The 22385-nt window shown below is 38.7% G+C and overlaps 1 protein-coding gene across 10 annotated transcripts in view; it reads left to right on the top strand.

The window, feature by feature from the left end:
• Positions 1 to 22385, top strand: part of pogzb (pogo transposable element derived with ZNF domain b) — a 112374-nt gene that overhangs the window by 10111 nt on the left and 79878 nt on the right. For 7 of the 10 annotated variants that reach the window (XM_069940188.1, XM_069940192.1, XM_069940191.1 and 4 more), the window contains exon 2: positions 21967 to 22107. In XM_069940188.1, the coding sequence (XP_069796289.1) occupies positions 21978 to 22107 (130 nt within the window). In that variant the 5' untranslated portion in view covers positions 21967 to 21977. Of the gene's footprint in view, positions 1 to 15408; positions 15587 to 21966; positions 22108 to 22385 lie in introns of all 10 variants that reach the window. The other 3 variants (XM_069940187.1, XM_069940185.1, XM_069940184.1) reach the window with 1 other exon arrangement.

Genomic DNA, 22385 nt, shown 5'->3' with positions numbered 1-22385 from the left:
AACATTTTGGCAGTTTCTTCAAATCAGGACATCATGCGCTGGAGAGCTGGCTCTGAATGGGCAACTAAAGCGCCATCATCTGCAGAGTTGTTCACAGACAAGTTGCTCTTGTGTCTTGGTGTGAGCTTTCTGGCGCCTCAGATTGAAGAGACTGCCATCCGTGCGGTACCGGATGTAAACAACATCTTCATTGTTGAGGTCTTTCATGGTGAGTTTCAACATCATGCTGAAGAAGATAGTAAAGAGGGTTGGTGCGAGGACGCAGCCTTGCTTCACACCGTTGTCGATGGAGAAGGGTTTGGAGAGCTCATTGCTGTATCTGACCCGACCTTGTTGGTTTTCGTGCAGTTGGATAACCATGTTGAGGAACTTGGGGCATCCGAGGCGCTCTAGTATTTGCCAAAGCCCTTTCCTGCTCACGGTGTCGAAGGCGTTGGTGAGGTCAACAAAGGTGATGTAGAGTCCTTTGTTTTGTTCTCTGCCCTTTTCTTGGAGCTGTCTGAGGGCAAAGACCATGTCAGTAGTTCCTCTGTTTGCGCGTAAGCCACACTGTGATTCTGGGAGGACACTTTTGGCGACACTAGGTATTAGTCTATTAAGGAGAATCCCAGCGAAGATTTTGCCTGCAATGGAGAGCAGTGTGATTCCCCTGTAGTTTGAGCAGTCTGATTTCTCGCCTTTGTTTTTGTACAGGGCAATGATGATGGTATCACGAAGGTCTTGAGGCAGCTTTTCTTGGTCCCAGCAGAGCATGAAAAACTCATGAAGTTTGGTATGCAGAGTTTTGGTGCCAGCCTTCCAGATCTCTGGGGGGTGGGGGGGGGATTTCCATCCATATCTGCTGCTTTGCCACTTTTCAGTTGTTCAATTGCCTTGTATGTCTCTTCCCGGGTAAGGACCTCATCTAGCTCTAGACTCTAGATAATAAACTAGTTATTGATTAAAGATGTCTCTCCATTGCTTTGAGGTGACTGTAGACTCTGAAATGTGGACACCTTAAATCAGGAGGGTGGGAACACTCCTGCAGTTTACATCATTAGCTTCATGCCAGATTTTAAATTTAATGTCAAGTAAACTTGTGCTGCTGCTCTGAAGATGAATTTTGTGATCGATGATTTCTTTTTGAAAAAGATTTCTCCAAATGTAATGGAACTGCCGAAAAACAAGGAGAAACCGGGGAAATCTTTCCATTGTTTTTTTTTAAATTTTTTATTTTTCACACTATAAACCACATTGATCAAGATACATACATTTTTCTTTTCAAATATACACAGTGTCGTTTTCTTTCCCCCCCCCTCCCTCTTCCCATCCACCCTCCCTACCTCCCCTCCCATTCATTTAAAGTTCAGAATCTAAGATACATTAAACCCGTCAAACAATGTTGTCACTCAATAAAAATAAGCAAGTTCCACTGAGTCAATTCTTTTCATTTCCTTCTCCTTCTGTCATTTTAGGTGGTAGATGTCCCCAGTAGGTTTTCTCTATTGTGTTTCATGTATGGCTCCCATATTTGTTCAAATATTGTAATATTATTTCTTAAATTATAAGTTATTTTTTTTAGTGGAATACATTTATTCATTTCTATATACCATTGTTGTATTCTCAAGTTATCTTCTAATTTCCAGGCTGACATAATACATTTTTTTGCTACAGCTAGGGCTATCCTAACAAATCTTTTTTGTGCACCATCCAAATCAAGTCCAAATTCTTTCTTTTTATGTTAATTAGGAGGAAGATCTCTGGGTTTTTTGGTATATTGCTTTTTGTGATTTTATTTAATATCTGGTTTAGATCTTCCCAAATTTTTTTCACTTTCTCACATGTCTAAATTGCATGAATTGTTGTTCCCATTTCCTTTTTACAGCGAAAACATCTGTCAGATACTGTTGGGTCCCATTTATTTAACTTTTGAGTAATATATAGCCTGTGTATCCAGTTATATTGTATCATATGTAACCTCATGTTTGTTGTATTTCTCATAGTTCCAGAGCATAACTTCTCCCATGCTTCCTTCTTTATCTTTGTTTAAATCTTGTTCCCATTTTTGTTTAGTTTGACCATTTGTTTCCTCATTCTCCTTTTCTTGCAGTTTAATATATATATTTGTTATAAATTTTTTGTTATCATTGTGTCTGTAATCACATATTCAAAATTACTTCCCTCTGGTAATCTCAGACTGCTTCCCAATTTGTCCTTCAAGTAGGATTTCAGTTGGTAGTATGCCAACACTGTATCTTGAGTTATATTATATTTATCCTTCATTTGTTCAAAGGATAGTAATTTATTTCCTGAAAAACAATTTTCTATTCTTTTGATCCCTTTTTTCTCCCATTCTCTAAAGGAAAGGTTATCTATTGTAAAAGGGATTAGCTGATTTTGCGTCAGTATTAGTTTTGGTAGTTAGTAATTTGTTTTATTCCTTTCTACATGAATCTTCTTCCAAATATTAAGCAGATGATGTAATACTGGAGACTTCCTACGCTGTACCAATTTTTCATCCCATTTATATAATATATGTTCAGGTATCTTCTCCCCTATTTTATCTAGTTCTAATCTAGTCCAATCTGGCTTTTCCCTTGTTTGATAAAAATCTGATACGTATCTTAATTGTGTGGCTCTATAATAATTTTTAAAGTTGGGCAGTTGTAAGCCTCTTTGTTAATACCATTCTGTTAATTAATCTATTTCTATCCTCGGTTTCGCCCCTTTCCATAAAAATTTCCTTTTTATTTTCTTTAACTCCTTGAAGAATTTCTCTGTCAAGTATATTGGCAATGCCTGAAATAGGTATTGTATCCTTGGGAAAATGTTCATTTTAATACAGATTATCCTTCCTATTAGTGTTAGTGGTAAGTCTTTCCAATGCTCTAAGTTGTCCTGTAATTTTTTCATTAGTGGATAATAATTGAGTTTATATAGATGGCCGAGGTTTTTATTTATTTGTATACCTAGATATCGTATTGCTTGCACTTGCCATCTGAATGGTGATTCTTTCTTAAATTTTGAGAAATCCGCATTATTCATTGGCATTGCTTCACTTTTGTTTGCGTTAATCTTGTAACCCTACACTTCTCCTTATTCCTTCAATTTCTTATGTAATTCTTTTATTGATATTTCTGGTTCTGTTAAGTATACTATAACGTCATCTGCAAATAAACTGATTCTATATTCCTTGTCTTTTATTTTTATCCCTTTTATTTTATTTTCTGTTCTTATCAATTCTGCTAGTGGTTCTATAACTTTCTTCTTTGGCTTGGCTTCGCGGACGAAGATTTATGGAGGGGGTAAAACTAATGCGAACAATAAGGGTGATAGTGGGCATCCCTGCCTTGTTGATCTGCTTAAGTAAAATTGCTTTGATATATATTCATTTACTGTCAATTTCACCAATGGCCCCTTATATAATGCTTTAATCCAATTCATATACTTCTCTGGTAAACTGAATTTTTGTAATACTTTGAATAAATAATTCCATTCTACTCTGTCAAAGGCCTTCTCTGCATCTAAAGCAACTGCTACTGTTGGAGCTTTATTCCCTTCTACTGCATGAATTAAGTTAATAAATTTACAAATATTGTCTGTTGTTCGTCTTTTTTTAATAAATTCATTTTGGTCTAGATTTACTATTTTTGGTACATAGTCGGCTAATCTGTTTGCTAATAGTTTAGCTATTATCTTATAATCTGTGTTAAATAAAGATATTGGTCTATATGACGCTGGTGCGAGTGGATCTTTCCCTGTCTTTGGTATTACTGTAATTATTGCTGTTTTATATGAATCTGGTAAGCTTTGTGTTTTATCAATCTGGTTGATTACTTCCAGGAGGGGAGGAATTAATAAATCTTTAAATGTTTTGTAGAATTCTATTGGGAGTCCATCCTCTCCTTGTGTTTTATTATTTGGTAGTTTTTTTATTATCTCTTCTATTTCTACTATTTCAAATGGTTCTGTTAATTTATTTTGTTCCTCTATTTGTAATTTTGGTAGTTCAATTTTAGTTAAAAATTCATCTATTTTGTCTTCTTTCCCTTCGTTTTCAGTTTGATATAATTGTTCGTAGAATTCTCTGAAGTTTTCATTAATCTCCGTTGGATTATATGTGATTTGTTTGTCTTTTTTCATTGATGCCAATACCATTCTCTTAGTTTGTTCTGTCTTAAACTGCCATGCTAGAATTTTAAGTGTTTTTTTTCTCCTAGTTCATAATATTTCTGTTTTGTCTTCATTATGTTCTTCTCCACCTTATGTTTGTAGTGTTTCATATTTTATTTTTTTATTTCCCAATTCTCTTCTTTTAGTTGTGTTTTCCTTCATTGCTAATTCTTTTTCTATATTTACTATTTCCCTTTCCAACTGCTCTGTTTCCTGATTGTAGTCCTTTTTCATCTTGGTTACATAACTTATTATTTGCCCTCTGATGAACGCTTTCATTGCATCCCATAGTATAAACTTATCTTTCACTGATTCTGTATTTATTTCAAAGTACATTTTAATTTGTCTTTCAATTAATTCTCTAAAATCCTGTCTTTTAAGTAGCATGGAGTTTAATCTCCATCTATACATTCTTGGAGGGATGTCTTCTAACTCTATTGTCAATATCAGGGGTGAGTGGTCAAATAATATTCTAGCTTTATATTCTGTTTTTCTTACTCTGTCTTGCATACGAGCTGATAACAGGAATAGGTCTATTCTTGAGTATGTTTTATGTCTACCCGAATAATATTCCTTTTCCTTTGGGTGTTGTTTCCTTCATATATCCAAAAGTTGCATTTCTTGCATCGATTTAATTATAAATTTGGTTACTTTGTTCTTTCTGTTAATTTTTTTCCCAGTTTTATCCATGTTTGAATCCAAATTAAGTTTGAAATCCCCTCCTATTAGAATGTCTCCTTGCATGTCTGCTATCTTCAAAAAAATATCTTGCATAAATTTTTGATCTTCTTCGTTAGGTGAATATACATTGAGTAAATTCCAAAACTCCGAATATATCTGACATTTTATCATTACATATCTCCCTGCAGGATCTATTATTTCCTCTTCTATTTTAATTGGTACATTTTTACTGATTAATATAGCTACTCCTCTAGCTTTTGAATTATATGACGCTGCTGTTACATGTCCTACCCAATCTCTCTTTAATTTCTTTTGCTCCATTTCAGTTAAATGTGTTTCTTGCACAAATGCTATATCAATTTTTTCTTTTTTCAGTAAATTTAGCAGTTTCTTGCTTTTGATTTGGTTATGTATTCCGTTAATATTTAAAGTCATATAGTTCAACGTAGCCATTTCATACTTTGTTTATCATTCCTTTCCGTTTCCTCATCATCACCTATCCTTCTTATCCATTTCTGCTTTCTTGTTTTGAACACTTTATAAGACAACATTTCTAAAACATCAAACATTTCCCTTATTCTCCTATCTAAAATTTCTTTAACCCCACTATCCCCTCCCCTTCCTGATTTGCCCTTTATCCCTTGTTGGGCAACCACATCTCCCCTCTCCCTTTGGATTTGCGAATTCACTCGCAAGCGTCAACTGATTTTGCAGTGACCGTAACTCCTCCCCACCCAGCCCCCCCCCCCCGAAAAGATTTTAATTTTCATTTACAACAAAGGTCACTCTCTTAATTCCCTCCTTACTTCCTCTCTTCCCTTTCTTTCCCTTATTAATTCTTATCTATACTCTATATATTTTCTTTTAAATACGCATACACTCATGTACACACATATATACATACACACACATATATATACCCATATACACACATACATATAGTTCGTGGTCATTTTTACTCTCGTTACATGTCTTCATCTCTGTCTGTTTTGTAGTTGTTCTGCAAATTTTTGTGCTTCCTCCGGATCCGAGAATAGTCTGTTTTGCTGCCCTGGAATAACTATTTTAAGTACCGCTGGGTACTTTAGCATAAATTTATATCCTTTTTTCCATTGGATCGTTTTTGCTGTATTAAACTCCTTTCTCTTCTTCAGGAGTTCAAAACTTGTGTCTGGATAGAAAATTTTTTTTGACCTTTGTATTCCAGTGGCTTTTTGTCTTCTCTTATTTTCTTCATTGCTTTCTCCAATATATTTTCTCTTGTTGTATATCTTAAGAATTTTACTAAAATGGATCTTGGTTTTTGTTGTGGCTGTGGTTTCGGGGCTAATGTTCTATGTGCCCTTTCTATTTCCATTTCTTACTGTAATTCTGGTCTTCCTAGGACCCTGGGGATCCAATCTTTTATAAATTTTCTCATATTCTTGCCTTCTTCATCTTCTTTAAGGCCCACTATCTTTATATTATTTCTTCTATTATAATTTTCCATTATATCTATCTTCTGAGCTGACAGCTCTTGTCTCTTTAACTTTTTTATTAGATTCTTCTAATTTCTCTTTTAAGTCCTCTACTTCTATTTCTACGGCTGTTTCTCATTCTTCCACCTTGTCCACTCTTTTTCCTGTATCTGACATGACCATCTCTAATCTATTAATTTTTTCTTCTGCACTTTTAATTCTTTTTATTTCACTAAATTCTTGTAATTGCCATTCTTTTTCTGATTCCATATGTTCTTTAAAAAAAAATATATCCATTGTCTTGCCTTTCCCTTCTTCCATTTCTCTATGTTCTTTTTTCTCCTCTGGGTTGGTCATCTGTAGTTTCCTTGTTTTCTTTTCACTCTCTTCTTTCTTGTTCTCTTCCTGTTGTTGTGTTGCCGATGTCATCCTCAGCTGTGGAGATCAACTCCTCAGCTGGTCCCCCCTCCCGTCAGTGTTTTTTTTTCTTGCGCATCGCGCATGCGCGGTTGCCCACTTTTACTTGGCTCCACGAGCCATTTTTGTAGTCCCGAGCTCGGGACCTCAAATGACCTTAGGGAGCGGGCTTCTCTCTCCGCTGCGGGCCTCCTCGGACTGGTAAGGCCTTCACCTTCTTCCGACGTTCTTTCTTCTTCTCTTCTTCCCGTTGCTTTCGACTTTTCTTTCTTCGCTGCCATTTTCTTCCCACCTTTACTTTCACTTTGTTTTAATTTTTATGTTTGTGCCTTTGTGTTTTGTGTGTTTTTTTTTAAACTTTTCTGGAGAGGGCTGGAGTTTCCTGACTGGCCACTACTCCATCACGTGACTCCCCCCCAAATCTTTCCATTGTTGAGATGCTTGGAACATGCTGCTATAACCAAGACCATATTTTACCAAAATGATGTGTACAAGGGCTCATGGCAGCACCTCAACTTGTGAGGTTACGCCATTTTCTGAGCAGGAGATGACAAGAATGTTATAATCACCTGCCATGTTGCTCCAAATGATAGCTGAATTGACCACTGCCTGTTCTATGTATTTCCAATAACCTGGTTGCAAAGCATAGGGACGAGGAAATGCAGTTGAAACTTTCGAGGAGCCTACAAGAAAGTTCTTTGCGCCTCACAGGTGGCATGTTCACTCACCAGTCAAGAAGAGCTGAAATGTCTGGATTGTACTGAAGACTGCCAATAATGAAAGCTTGCGAAGAGAGTTTGTGCCTCACCACTAGAGCAAATAAGGACTGGTTTATTGGGAAATGCCTGGGCATCAAAAGCAGTCCTGGGTTGGAATCCCGCAAAATGCCAAGGGAAAAGTGAAAGCCCAACAGCTGTTCAAAGGCCTCTGATGGAAGACGTAACCAAAAGAACAGTTGATGTGTGACCTTTGTGCTGTCAGCCACATATGGGCCAAATAATAAGACAACATATCATTGATAGCGAAGAATGGGGATAAACAAGAATGATCTGTTGGTGCCTGTTGGAAATAACATTTTGAAGGACTCCAACTGTAAATACTTTTGACTCTTAGTTTACTCTCTGGTCCAGACTCACCACTACAACAAATGGACTGGAAGTCAAAAACGTCAGGCTGTAGAGTTGCTTTGGTTATTATAGCGCCTGGTCCTATGCTTTGGGCACAAGATTAGGTGAGGTCTGCATCAATGACATCCTTTGTAAATGCTAAGTAACTTTGGACTTGCGTTTGTGTCGATTTGAAGGTGGGTAGGAAGATGGTGTGTCATATTCCCCACCCTGTTCAAGGTGTAGTTGAAAAAGATCTGTGGTTATGGCTTAAAATAACCCCATGTTTAAATGAAATCCTTGCCTGCTCTTTTTAAAGGGGGTTCATTTTAAAAAAAAACTTCAATCACTTTCAACTAAAATGTATTGGCCTAGGATTGATTTGGAGAGTCTTGGAATTGCAGAAGTGATGAACATTTTTCTGATTGGAGCCTACTGCTTCATTTGCAGTGTATTTTATCTAAGGCATTCTTATTCAATAATTGGAAGTCATTTGCTCTACATTTTCTGCATTCACAAGGTGTGTGATTGGCAATATGGCTGGTGATAAGGTTAGATATGAGGGAAGGTAATAGGGATGAAATCACGACCTTCAGTGGGGTCCCAGTTGTTTGGGCAGTCAGGTTTTTAAAACTTGTTTAATGACAGCGCTGCCGCTGGTGTGGACGTGGGGAGAGCAGAGACCCACCCCTGCAGGGTCCAATTGATCAGTCCTCCCGTTGACAGCTCTGTGCTGTTAGTGTTTTATTAAAAATGCTTTGACCACAGAGTCTGAGCCCAAGATGGCAGTGCCTGTGTTTGGTAGCGGTCACGAGGGGTTGAAAACTGCGGGGTACAGCAGACTAGCACAGGGCACGAGTAACGAGGGAAAAACAACCCCAATGAGAAGCAGAGGAAAAAACCCTAAGGACAATGACCACAGCAGCCATCCACTGAGGGGCTCTACGCTGAAGGACATTCATAGACAGCAAGCTGTTGCAACTTGTGGGTGAGGAGCCAACACAGGCTTCAGTCTGCTGTCGATGAGGTCAAAGTACCAGAACCAGGGTTCAAGAGGATTCTGAGGGCAAGAAGGGCTCCTGAAAGGCTCTGCGAGCTGAAGTCTTCCTGATTGTGTCAGAGGTTTGGATCTCGGCTCAGGTTGCCAACGGTTTGAACTGAACTGGCTTCTTGTGCAGCTGCGGCAATGCAGGAGATAATCCATGGATACTTGGTGACTCTGAGTGGACTCCCTTTTGCTTCTCTTTTTCTGTCTGTAAGGGATGCCAAGCAATTCTAAAAGTAAATTTTTGCCTGTGGCAGACTAAAGCCAATTTCATATATTAAATTTCTATTTTATTACATGACAATAAATGGTGTCTGATGTGAGGTTGAATTCATTGCAGCCGATAGGTGGATGGTTGGGTCTGATGGATGACTTGCGATCAAGGTTGGAGGAACTCAAAGGTGAATTAAAGATTCAAGTTATTGTCATGGTAATAAAACAGTGCCTTATTACATGAAATTCCTTTTGCCTGCTGCAAGGCAGACAAGCATAAAGCAAAAGATAATTGTTAGTGCAGTAGCACCTCTTTAAATGAGCCTCCAGTGTTGAAATGATCTGGTTTTGAATACAAAATCATAGGGAGAATGTGAGTTTTAAAATGTTGACAAAAGTAAAAAAGTGCAGTGAATTCCATTGAATCACCTATTGGTGATTCAGCAAGGCTAAAGCTGTTTGTGAAGAACAACAACTCTTTATTTGGCAAAGACAGTAAAAGTTTATTAACTATTAGATAAGGGATATGATCGGGTATAACAGATCCTAAAAAACGTATCAAAAAGGGTTGTGAAAGTCCGTTTGAATGTTCTGGAGAGCTGGAACTTGGGAGCCATGCAGCAGACTCCCTTGTGGTGAAACTTGCTGGTTGTGGCAGTGCTTCTTGCTGTAACAGTTCTGGGGCTTCGCAAAACAACAATAAAGACCGGTGAAATGTAATCATATTTGCATTCATTTGTCAAGTAACCTTGGGTTCACTTTCACAATAGAAGGGGATGTTAGCATTTTAGATGCTACAGCACGTCCAAAACCTGCTGCAGAGCGCAGGCAATCTGATGGACTTTGTTATCAATGTTTCAAGACCCTACTTAATTCTTTGCATACTTGGGCAGTGAATATTGATGTTCATGATCAGATGGAGCTTATAAGTCATTATTTGGGTCTTAGTGGTCTTCTCCTTTGAAGAAGGAGCCCACCTCACTGACAAAAGGCAAAGGAGGAAAAACCCAACACCCAACCCCAACCAACCAATTTTCCCCTGCAACCGCTGCAACCGTGTCTGCCTGTCCCGCATCGGACTTGTCAGCCACAAACGAGCCTGCAGCTGAGGTGGACATTTACCCCCTCCATAAATCTTTGTCCGCCAAGCCAAAGCAAAGAGAGTGGACACTTTGTTTTGAGTCAAAACAGTAATTTCACTTTACAATTGCATTGGATTATAAAGTGGCTTAGGAGATGCTGGTGGAGGCTGGTACAAAAGGGTCAATTAAGACTCTTGGAGAGGCACGCAGCTGCAAGAAAAATAGAGGGTTATGGGTATGAGGTGGAGAAGGATCAGATTGTTGTGCAGTAGGTTTACATAGATTGGCACAACATTGTGGTTGAAATGATCTGTGCTGAGGATATGAAACTCGTGTAATTCCAAGTTTTATTCTTGGTCTCTACAACCAGCACATACAGGTTTACATTTCAAATAGTTGTATGAGTTTATAACTCTTCATTTATTTGTAGGTTTCATTCTTAAATTACCTTTTTCTTAAAAAAAATCTAAATATTATTTTGAAATGAGTGTAAAATTATCACATGTTGTTCAACTACATGCATATTTTCTGAAATGAACTTTTGGCAAAAGAGTTCCTGGATCTTGATTTGCAGCAGGACTCTTACCCACTTTGAGTGAAGATTGGAATTGCAGCTACAAATGATGGATTGGGATATTTGTTGTCCTATATCATATAGTCACTGACAACCATCTTTTAAAAAAATTGCATTCAAAAATTGCTAAAGTGTTCCGCTAATTTGAAGGTGCAATAAGCGATAGTGTCTTTTTTAATTTGCAGATCCAATTTGAATATGCAAAATAGTTAAACTTTTTAAAATCAGTAGTCATGCCTGATTACTAGGAATAGGCTGATTGTCAGTGGTTTCCCCCTCCCATATATATTTTAGGTAGGTAACAAATTTTGCTTGTCTAAGCATTTTTCCTTTGGCTCAATGTGCACGTTTGGCCAGTTGTTCAAGTTTCACTTGTTAGTCTTGATTAAAATATAAATTTTGCTCATTTCATTACAGCTTAGTGTCATTCTGACACTTATACAGGACACGCTGTTTTAGCCACCCTAGAATTGTGAATTAGTGATTCTGATATTCTGGTGTGCCTGATTAAATTGTAGTCTTGGGAGAACCATTATGAACCATGTCTGTTTATGCAGCAAGAAGTAGACACGTGTGGGTTAACATGTTCATGGACCACACTGAATTTGAGCAAGCAGAGGTGTTGGAATTTTTAGGCTCAACTGTTTCAATCAAAAATGGGCAAATAATTTGTATGACTTAAATTTGATCAGTTGCAGCTTCTTCTCCCCCCAACTCAGCCAAAGATTGAAGTTTGGAATGCATGCAAAGAGTTAAGTCAAGTTTATTGTCATCTGATGCGCAAGTACACCTGATGAAACAGTGTTCTCTGGTTCTCGATGAAAAACACACAGGCACACAACCAGACATAACACTCATGTCAACAATGATACATGTGCAGGACAAGTATTCAGACATACAAATGAATAAATAAACATTGTTCAATAAATATGAGAGTTTTGGATGGCTAGTGTGAGCAGTTTCTTTGGTCATTCAGCATTCTTGCTGCTCGTGGTGGTGGTGGGGGGCGAGGGAGGGAATAATCAAACAAAATATTTCAATGAAATCTCAGAAGATCAGAGTTTGTCCTGAGGCTTTATCCTCAAAGGGCTGGCATGGTTAGCATGGATTTGGGTTTGAATCTGGCACTGTCTATAAGGAATTGTCTGTAAGCATCTGTGTGGGTTTCCTTCCACCCTTCAAAAAAGTACAGGGGGTTGTAGGTCAATTGGGTGTAAGTGGGCGGCATGGGCCGAAAGGACTTGTTACCATGCTGTATGTCTAAATTTAAACAAAAGTTAAGATGTCAGCTGATATTTTACCTGGGTGTTGCAACAATCTGAGGTTGCTCTGGAATAACTTTCATTAGGATGCCCATTGGCTCGTTAATGGTATTTGTGTTGCCTCGTGTTTTGTTGGAAACAGTTGTACTTTGTGAGTGAGCATATAGGTCTTTGTTCATGTGGCCTGAGTTAAAGGGAGAGATGCTAAATTCTTTATTTTCTTCTGTAATGTTTGTACGTGGTTGGAGCAGATGGAGTTTAGCTGTGTAAAGAACGATTAAAATCCATATATTGCCATATATTTGGTTCTCAGATTAATTTGTAGAGGTTTATTTCAAAAACAGTGTTGGAAGTACTGAACAGGTCAGGCTGCATCTGTAAGTAGAGAAACAGACTGAACGTTTTGGTTGAAGGCCTGACATTTACCACAATTTTTTTGTATTTATTTTAGATTTCAATTATCTGTTTATCAAATTTTTCATATAGATATTTGGAGTTCTGCCCTTCTATTGTAAACATAGAAGAGGCACTCTAGAAAGTGGAAGTTTACAGGAATGGTACCAGGACTGAAGTAATATTGCATTTGTCGAAGAGTTAGCAATCTGTAATCCCTAACAGCTTTTCAAGATTGAGGAAAGACAAGATTGTGTCAAAATTGGCTTGTGTAACAAACCATGTTTTTGTATGTGATTCCATTTCTTTTTTAAATTTTTCACACTATGAACCATATTAACCAAAATACACAAACATTTCCCTCTTGAATATACAGTGTCATTTTCTCCCCTTTTTCCCCCCTCCCTTCCCTCCCTCCTTCCCACCCCACTCCCTATCCACTAATCGTTCAACATATACAATACAATAAACCCATTAAACAATGTCATCACACAATTAAAATAAACAAGAAAATTCTGTCATTTACTTTTACACACTGGGTCAGTTCATTTCGTCTTCTTCTCATTCTGTCATTTTAAGGGGTGGAGATCCACGGTAGGCCCTCTCTGTTGTGTTCCATGTACGGTTCCCAAATTTGTTCGAATACTGTGACGTAATTTCTTAAATTATATGTTATTTTTTCCAACGGAATACATTTATTCATTTCTGTGCACCATTGCTACACTCTCAGGCTCTCTTCTGATTTACAGGTTGACATAATACATTTTTTTGCTATAGCGAAGGCTATCATAATAAATCTTTTTTGTGCTTCATCCAAATTGAGGCCTAGTTCTTTACTTCTTATACTACTTAGAAGAAAGATCTCTGGAATTTTTGGTATGTTGCATTTTGTGATTTTATTTAATACCTGATTTAGATCTTCCCAAAACTTTTCCACTTTCTCACATGTCCAAATTGCATGTACTGTTGTTCCTGTTTCCTTCTTACAGCAAAAACATCTATCTGATACTGTTGGGTCCCATTTATTAAACTTTTGGGGCGTGTAACCAATTATATTGTATCATGTGTAACCTCGTGTTTATTGTATTTCTAATAGTTTTGGAGCATAGCTTTTCCCATTTTTCATTTTTTATCTTTGTTTATATCTTGTTCCCACTTTTGTTTGGGTTTATAGCTTATTTCATTGTTCTCTTTCTCTTGCAGCTTGATGTACATGTTTGTTATAAATCTTTTAATTATCATTGTGATTGTAATCACATATTCAAAGCTGCTTCCTTCTGGTAACCTCAGCCTGCTTCTCAATTTGTCCTTTTAAGTAGGTTTTCAGTTGGTGGTATGCAAACATTGTACCATGAGTTATACCATATTTGTACTTAATTTGTTCTAAAGATAATAAATTATTTCCCAAAAAACAATTTTCTATTCCTTTGATCCCTTTTCTCTCCCATTCTCTAAAGGAAAGGTTATCTATTGTGAAAGGGATTAGTTGATTTTGCGTCAATAATAATTTTGGTAGTTGGTCATTTGTTTTTTTCCTTTCTATGTGAATCTTCTTCCAAATGTTGAGCAGATGGTGCAGTACTGGTGAACTTCTATGTTGCACCAGTTTTTCATCCCACATAAAGTATATGTTCTGGTACTTTCTCCGATGCCAATGATCTAATCTGGTCCAATCTGGTTTTTCCCTTGTTTGATAAAAATCTGATAGATATCTTAATTGTGCTGCTCTATAATAATTCTTAAAGTTTGGTAGCTGTAAGCCCCCTTGTTTGTATCATTCTGTTAATTTATCTAGCGCTATCCTCGGTTTCCCCCTTTCCATAAGAATTTCCTTATTTTCTTTAGCTCATTGAAGAATTTCTCTGTTAAGGGAATTGGTAACGATTGAAATAGGTATTGTATCCTTAGGAAGATATGTATTTTTATGCAATTTACCCTTTCTATCAGTGTTAGTGGTAAATCTTTCCAGTGTTCTAAGTCATCTTGTAATTTCTTCATTAATGGCTGATAATTTAATTTGTATAGATGCCCTAGATTATTATCTAGTCGAATATCTCGGTATCGGATTGCTTGTGTTTGCCATTTAAATTATGATTCTTTCTTAAACTTTGTGAAATCTGCATTATTCATTGGCATTGGTTCACTTTTATTTGCCTTGATCTTGTACCCCGACACTTCTCCATATTCCTTCAATTTCTTATGTAATTCTTTTATTGATATTTCTGGTTCTGTTAAGTATATTATAACGTCATCTGCAAATAGACTGATTTTATATTCCTTCTCTTTTATTTTTATCCCTCTTATTTTATTTTCTGTTCTTATCAGTTCTGCTAGTGGTTCTATAGCTAACGCGAACAGTGAGGGAGATAGTGGACATCCCTGCCTTGTTGATCTGCTTAAGTTAAATTGTTTTGATATATATCCATTTACTGTCACTTTCGCCAATGGCCCCTTATATAATGCTTTAATCCAATTAATATATTTCTCTGGTAGGCTGAATTTTTGTAGTACTTTGAATAAATAATTCCATTCTACTCTGTCAAAGGCCTTCTCTGTGTCTAAAGCAACCGCTACTGTTGGAGTTTTATTTCCTTCTACTGCATGAATTAAGTTAATAAATTTACAGATATTGTCTGTTGTTTGTCTTTTTTTAATAAATCCAGTTTGGTCTAGATTTATTATTTTTGGTACATAGTCGGCCAATCTGTTTGCTAATAGTTTAGCTATTATCTTGTAATCTGTGTTAAGTAGAGGTATTGGTCTATATGACGCTGGTGCAAGTGGATCTTTCCCTGTCTTTGGTATTACTGTAATTATTGCTGTTTAGCATTAATCTGGCATGCTTTGTGTTTTTTCAATCTGGTTGATTACTTCCAGAAGGGGAGGAATTAATAAATCTTTAAATGTTTTATTGAATTCTATTGGTAAGTTCTAGAAATGGTCATTATGTTTAGGAATACCTTTTTGGAGAAGTCAACAGATATTGCATTTAAGTTCTTACTTTTTCAATCTTTTTATTGTTTCAGATTAATAAACATAAGAATGATACAAAGAGATCGGGATTCCATTAACAGCAGAGATTGAGCAACATATGTAAACTAACCCTCCCCAATGTCTTAAAGGCCAAACATGAAAAGCATTCAAGTTCAGAGATCAGTGATCAATTCAGTGAAAGTTGGCAGAAATTCCATGCAAGTAAATTAGGTGATCTTAATTGCTGGTTAATTAATATTCTAAGCAAGTTCTGCATCATTCAAAAGATTTCAAAGCTGATGACATTGCCCGTCTTATTTTGTGAAGTTGTGTTCTTTTCACTATGTACACCTGGTCAAGTTTAAGTTTATTTATCATCTGATTGCACAAGTACAACCTGACGAAACAGTGTTCTCTGGTCCTCTGTGCCAAACACGCAGACACAACCAGACGTAACACACTTAAAGACAAAAAATTCATAGGGAAAATGAATATATATATAGTTTAGTAAATATGAGAGGCTCGAATGGCTAGTACTAGTGAGTTCGTTTAGTTCTCAACAGTCTTACTGCCTGTGGGAAGAAGTCATTTCTTAGCCTGGTGATACTGACTGATACTCCTCTATCTCTCCCGATAGGAGTTGCTGAAAGATGCTGTGTGTGGGGTGGTAGGAGGTCTTCAACAGTTTTGCACAGCCTCTTTCAACAACAATCTCTGTAGATCACATTGATGAGGGGGTGGGGGCGGTGGGTGGAAGATCCCAGTAATCCTCTCTGCTGCTCTTGAAGTCCTGTGATTGACCTCCAATCTATTTCTCTACAGCAACTGTACCACATTGTGATGCAGCAGCCAAGACGCTCTTCAGAGAACTCCTGTAGAAAGTTGATATGATGGTGGCCAGTAGACTTGCCTGCTTTAGTATTCTTGGGAAGTGAATCACTGTTGTGTCGTCCTGACAAGTGAGGAAATGTTAAGTGGATGCTGAGGAATTTGGTGCTCCCTACTCTCTCCAGTACTGTACCAAGTTATTAATGTGTAGTGGAGGAGATTCCTGGTCCTTCTAAATTCCATATTCTCACACTTCATCATGAAATTTCCCACCTGTTCTCTGTAGTGTGACTCATTGTTGCTGATGAGAGTAACTACTGTTGTTACTCATGGTGTTCAGATATTGGACAAGGGGTATCATGTTATTTCTCTCAGCATTTTTATTTCTGTGCATGTGAGAGCACCAAGTTCCCAGGAGTCCACTTAATAAGTGATCTTTTGTGGACATCTCCTCACTTGTTAAGAAGGTGCAACAGTGACTGTACTTGAGAAGACTGAAGCGGCTACCATCTTTTCAACCTTCTACAGGAGTTCTATCGAGAGTGACCTGGCTGCCTACCTCACATTGTGGTCTGATTACTGAAGAGAATTCTTTGGCTTGGCTTCGCGGACGAAGATTTATGGAGGGGGTAAAAAGTCCACGTCAGCTGCAGGCTCGTTTGTGGCTGACAAGTCCGATGCAGGACAGGCAGACACGATTGCAGCGGTTGCAGGGGAAAATTGGTTGGTTGGGGTTGGGTGTTGGGTTTTTCCTCCTTTGCCTTTTGTCAGTGAGGTGGGCTCTGCGGTCTTCTTCAAAGGAGGTTGCTGCCCGCCAAAGAGAATTAGATCAGAGGTAAATCCACAGGACCATAAGAGAGGATCACTGGGGTCTCCTCCTCAACCCCCATCGAAGTGTTCTACCGGGATCGTGTCTGAAGAGGGCACACAATCATTGAGGACCCCATCTCTCAGCTGCTCCCATCAGAAAAGAGATACAGGCGCATCAGAGCCAGCACCACCAGGCTGAGAAACATTTCATCCTGTGGGCAGTGATATTGCTGAATGGCCAAAGAAACAATTTGTATAAACCATCTGAGATTCTAATATAAACTGGACGATAGTAATTAATTTTTATACCTGTGTATTTGTCCTGCATATGTATTTCTCTGTATGTGTGTTTTGTTTGTGTGTTCTCTGTATATGTGTTCTGTCCTAGTGTTGTGTCTGCATTTTCTTTTGCACCGAAGGTCGGAGAATGCTGTTTTGTTGGGTTGTACTCGTGTAATCAGCTGACTATAAACTTGAAATTGAACTTGATTTTTGAAAATCATGTACAGCGGCTAGGCTTCATTTTGTGAATTTGAACATAAATAGCAGAAAGTTATGGTTTCCCCTTTGTGAGTCTTCATATAGTATTGGAATCAGGTTTATTGTTGTGAACGTGTAACAAATTTTGTTTTTTTCGCAGAAGCAGAATTGTGCAGAACAAGGTCCACTTACTATAAATGATAATTCTGTAAATAAGAGATTTAAAAAAAAAAATATAGAATCAGTGCAAAAAAAAGTGAGGAAGTATCCGTAGTTTCTTTGTCTCTTCAGAAATCTGATGGCAGAAAGGAACAAGCTGTTTCTGTACCATTGAGTGGGTGTTGTCAGGTTCCTGTACCTCATCCTTGATGGTAGCAGTGAGTAAAGGGCATGGTCATTAGTGAGGGACTTTGATGATAGAAGTTGCATCCTTAATGGAGTGAAGACTGATGCCCATGAGGTGCTGGCTGAGTTATAACTCTATAGTCTTTTCCGTTCCTGTTCATTAGAGCCTTCGTACCAGACAGTGATGCAACCAGTCAGAAGACTTTCTATGGTACACATGAAGAAATTTGCAAGAGTCATTGGTGATGTACCAAATCTCCTCAAACTCCTCACGAAGTATTGCCGCTGACGAGCCTTTTTCGTAATTGCATTGACATGATGGCCCCAGGATTGGTCTTTGGACTCGTTGACACCCAGGAATTTGAAACTTTCCACTGCTGACTCCCTGATTAGGAAGGCTTCCCCTTCCTGAAGTCCACAACCAGTTCCTTAGTTGTGATGTTGAAGGCATGGTTGTTGTTGTAACACCACTCAACTTGTTGGTCTCGTCTTTTTTTTAGGCATACATAAATGTAATAGTTGATATCATGTAAAAGTTGCCCCCCCCCCACCTTAATTTTGGCCCAGAAATCTGGTATTTTCCAATATATTGTGTGTAAAGGTCGACCACCCCTATTTTTGGTTCCTGATGCCCTTTGCTCGGCTGCCCACCCACCTAAGCTCCAATACCCTGACTGAGTACCTTCTGCTCAAGCTCTTGATACCCTGAATGCATATTATTGCCTTGGTGCCTATCCATCCGAGCTCCCGATGCCCTGACCTTGGACTCTCACCTCGGCTGCCTGCACATCTGAGCTCCAGATGCCACGCCACCAATGCCTAGGTGTTCTGTCCATCAGAGCTCCAGCTGTTCACCCATCAGACTGCAGACCTTGGATCCGGATGTCCATCTACCCAGTGAAGCTTCCGACACCCCGACCGTGGACTTTTGCATACACTTGGTCCTGCTCACCTGAGCTCCTGACTCCTCGAACGATACAGTTACTTAATACATGTAATAATTGGTTCACAAAATTTGACTTTTACACGGTAGTTTTTGGCATTTGCAGGTAACTTCAGTAACTTCACTTGGAAACAAAAAATTCAAAAGTTGCCAACCTTGATCACCATTTATTGACCCTTTTGTAACAATCTGTATTCTATGTCAAACATACAATTAATTTGTGACGTCCCTTGCAGTTGAATAGGCTTATGTTCTCTGCCTGGGTATGTACTTGAATATTGGCCATCTGAACAATGTAAGAGTGAGTAGTGTGTGCCCTGGCTAAATAAGCATCAATATTTTGTTATTTTCCCCCCACAAAAGAGGAGAATTATGAGAAGTGTTGACATGACATCATTTTGTACTGAGCTTGTGAACTTTTGTTTTCAGTGGGTATTGAGTTCTGACCCGAATCCAAGTAACTGGGTTGACTTTTTAAATATTCAGTGGATCTTTTTTAGTTACAATGACACAGTTATTCTCCTTACAAGCTCCCAGGAGAGGCATTCCAGTCCTCCTATTCCCTCTTCAGTTTCTGTGTAATCATGTGACTGTAGTTTCTCATCTGTCCATCAGTTCCCCTCTGATTTTGTTGCTTGCTTATAGTCATGGGGCTTGCAGTATCCAGTAGGTCAAGTGGCTTTTTGAATTGGAGGAAATTGGAGCACCTAGATGAAGCTAGGAGGGGTTGTGTGCACAGAAGAGGGGGTCAGGAAGCTCCAGTGTGATTTGGATAAATTGAGGGACTGGGCAGATACATGGCAAATGCACTACAATGTGGATAAATGTGAGGTTATCCACTTTGGTAATACAAACCGGAGGGCAGATTACTATTTGAATGGCAATAGATTAAGAGATGGGGAAGTGCAGAGAGACCTAGGGGTACTTGTACACCAGTCTCTGAAGGCGAGCATGCAGGTACAACAGGCGGTTAAAAAGGCAAATGGTATGTTGGCCTTCATATCAAGAGGGTTTGAGTATAGGAACAAGGATACCTTACTGCAGCTGTACAGGGCCTTGGTGAGATCGCACCTGGAGTATTGTGTGCAGTTTTGGTCACCTTATCTAAGGAAGGATGTTCTTGCAATGGAGGGAGTGCAGAGGTGATTCACCAGGCTGATACCTGGAATGGCAGGAATGACTTATGAGGAAAGATTGCGCAAATTGGGATTGTACTCGCTGGAGTTTAGAAGATTGAGAGGGGATCTCATAGAGACATATAAAGTTCTGGAAGGACTGGACAGAATGGATGCAGATGGGATGTTTCCAATGATGGGAAAATGCAGAACCCGGGGCCATGGTTTGAGGATAATAGGCAAACTATTTAGGACCGAGATGAGGAGGAATTTCTTTACCCAGAGGGTGGTGAATCTGTGGAATTCATTGCCACAGAGGGCAGTAGAGGCAGGTTCATTAAATATATTTAAGAGGGAATTAGATATATTTCTTCAGTATAAGGGTATTAAAGGTTACGGAGAGAAGGCGGGGACGGGGTACTGAACTTTAAGATCAGCCATGATCTCGTTGAATGGCGGAGCAGGCTCGAAGGGTTGAATGACCTACTCCTGCTCCTATCTTCTATGTTTCTATGAAACTCTCAGTTCAAACTTCATACAGTAACCAAGGTCAATGTTGAACTTCTGCTCTGGACCTTGAAGCAGAATTGCTGACTCTAAGATTCGAGGTTCCTTTATTATGTAATAATTATGTAATAATACAGAAAATGTTAGACAAGAGTTCCCATGAGTGCCACATATGTTGCCTTACATTGTGAGGTGGCTATTGATCTTGATGGCATATCAATACTCTGAACAGCATCCCATCCCTCACTTTACAGATTACAACTTGTTCACGTCGTGGCATTGTGCTGCAAGTTTGCAACTTGTATCAATGTATACAGTAAAACCCGTTATCTGGAATTCAAACAACTGTTCCCCTCAAACAACTGCCAAAAGGTATTGCAGAAAATAAATAGGTAAAAAATAAGGAAGGTTAAAATAGGCGTGCCTCGCTGTTATTTCGCCAATCCATGCAATCTTAAACAACTGGAAAATTCACTTGTCTGCCATCTACCAATTCCCCATGGGTGCCAGATACCAGGGGTTTTTACTGTACCACTAAATGTCTGCAGCCCCACAATTCTTATCATTACTTTCCAAATGGTCCACTGCTGTTGAGCATGGAAGCAGGTCTTCTGGCCCATAAGACAAAGGAGCAGAAATTGGATATTCATCCTATCATCTGCCCTGCCATTCAATCATGATTTGATCCATTTTCCCACTCGGCCCCTGATGTTCCATCAATAATTCACAAAAGGCTGAGGATTGAAACAATCAGGCAGTTAATAGCTAAAGACAGGGTTCCACCCTCTCACACAACCAATCACCTCCTTGACTGATCAGAGCAAAAAAGGGCAGCCTGCAAGTGGCTTTGGGTAGGATTGGGCTCAGGAGGGGAGTCCCATTGATAGCAGCCAATCATGGTGTAACAGTGGTTTACCACAGCTCTACTGCCCAGCCTTCTCCCATAATCTTTGATATCCTGGTTAATCAAGAACCTATCGATCTCTGCCTTAAATACAAATTCACCACCCTTCGGCTGAAGAAATTCCTCTGTTCTTAGTAGATGTCCACAGAACCAGCAACAGCCATTGAGCACCCATTTATACATTGCCATTCTCCCACCCCCCTGCCATATTCCCATCCACTTCTGGATTTTGCAGCTCTATACACAAAGGTGATTTAGAGTTTTCAATTAAGCAACCACCAGCACACCTTCTGGTGTGGGTGAAAATGCTACATCTGGGAGAATCCCATTGGGAGAAAGTGGAAACATAGTAAGGAGTGAACCTGGGTCAATGTAGCTGCCCACCCCTCTGCATCATCCACTAATTATTGCCAAACCTTCATCTAGATGCCAAAGAGTGGAATTGCTTTTCTTAAAATTGCCCTTTCTTTAGAACAAATCTACTTCCTGACTCAATAGTACCTTTGCAATGCCTGCACCTTTTTCAATGTTTGAATATGACTCAATCGATTGGGCTTTTTTTTGCAGGTTATATTTATTGAGCATTGAAAATAACTTTACACATTATATGGATATACATTGTGATCCTATTTTACTTTTTTGGGCTGGTTTTTTAAATGGGTTCTTAATTATCTTTCAGGTGCTAACAACATGGCAGATACGGATTTATTTATGGAGTGTGAGGAAGAGGAACTAGAGCCTTGGCAACTCATCGAGGATGATGTTGTGGATGACACAGGTGGTGGAATGTTGTTGTCAGCATCCAACAATGTCAATACAGGTAATTTGGGGCGAGAATTAACTTGGTTTTTGGCTAATGAACCTTGTTGTGTCTCCAAACCATAATGGAGGCAATGATAACATTTAAAATTGGCACTTCTGTGGAGGTCCTGGGAGAGGTGCATTTTTTGGGACATGATTGGTTTTTCTGGGACACTGGCTACGTGTGGGTATTCTTTGGTGTCATGTCGTAGAAATATATCCTTATTCTGCTATTGATTACTGATTGCAAAATTTCATAATTTGTGGGAGAGCTCTGCAATGCACACATGATTCCCA

The sequence above is a fragment of the Narcine bancroftii genome, chromosome 5 (assembly GCF_036971445.1).
Source record: "Narcine bancroftii isolate sNarBan1 chromosome 5, sNarBan1.hap1, whole genome shotgun sequence".
Lineage (NCBI taxonomy): Eukaryota > Metazoa > Chordata > Chondrichthyes > Torpediniformes > Narcinidae > Narcine > Narcine bancroftii.
This window is presented reverse-complemented; position numbering and strand designations above follow the sequence as displayed.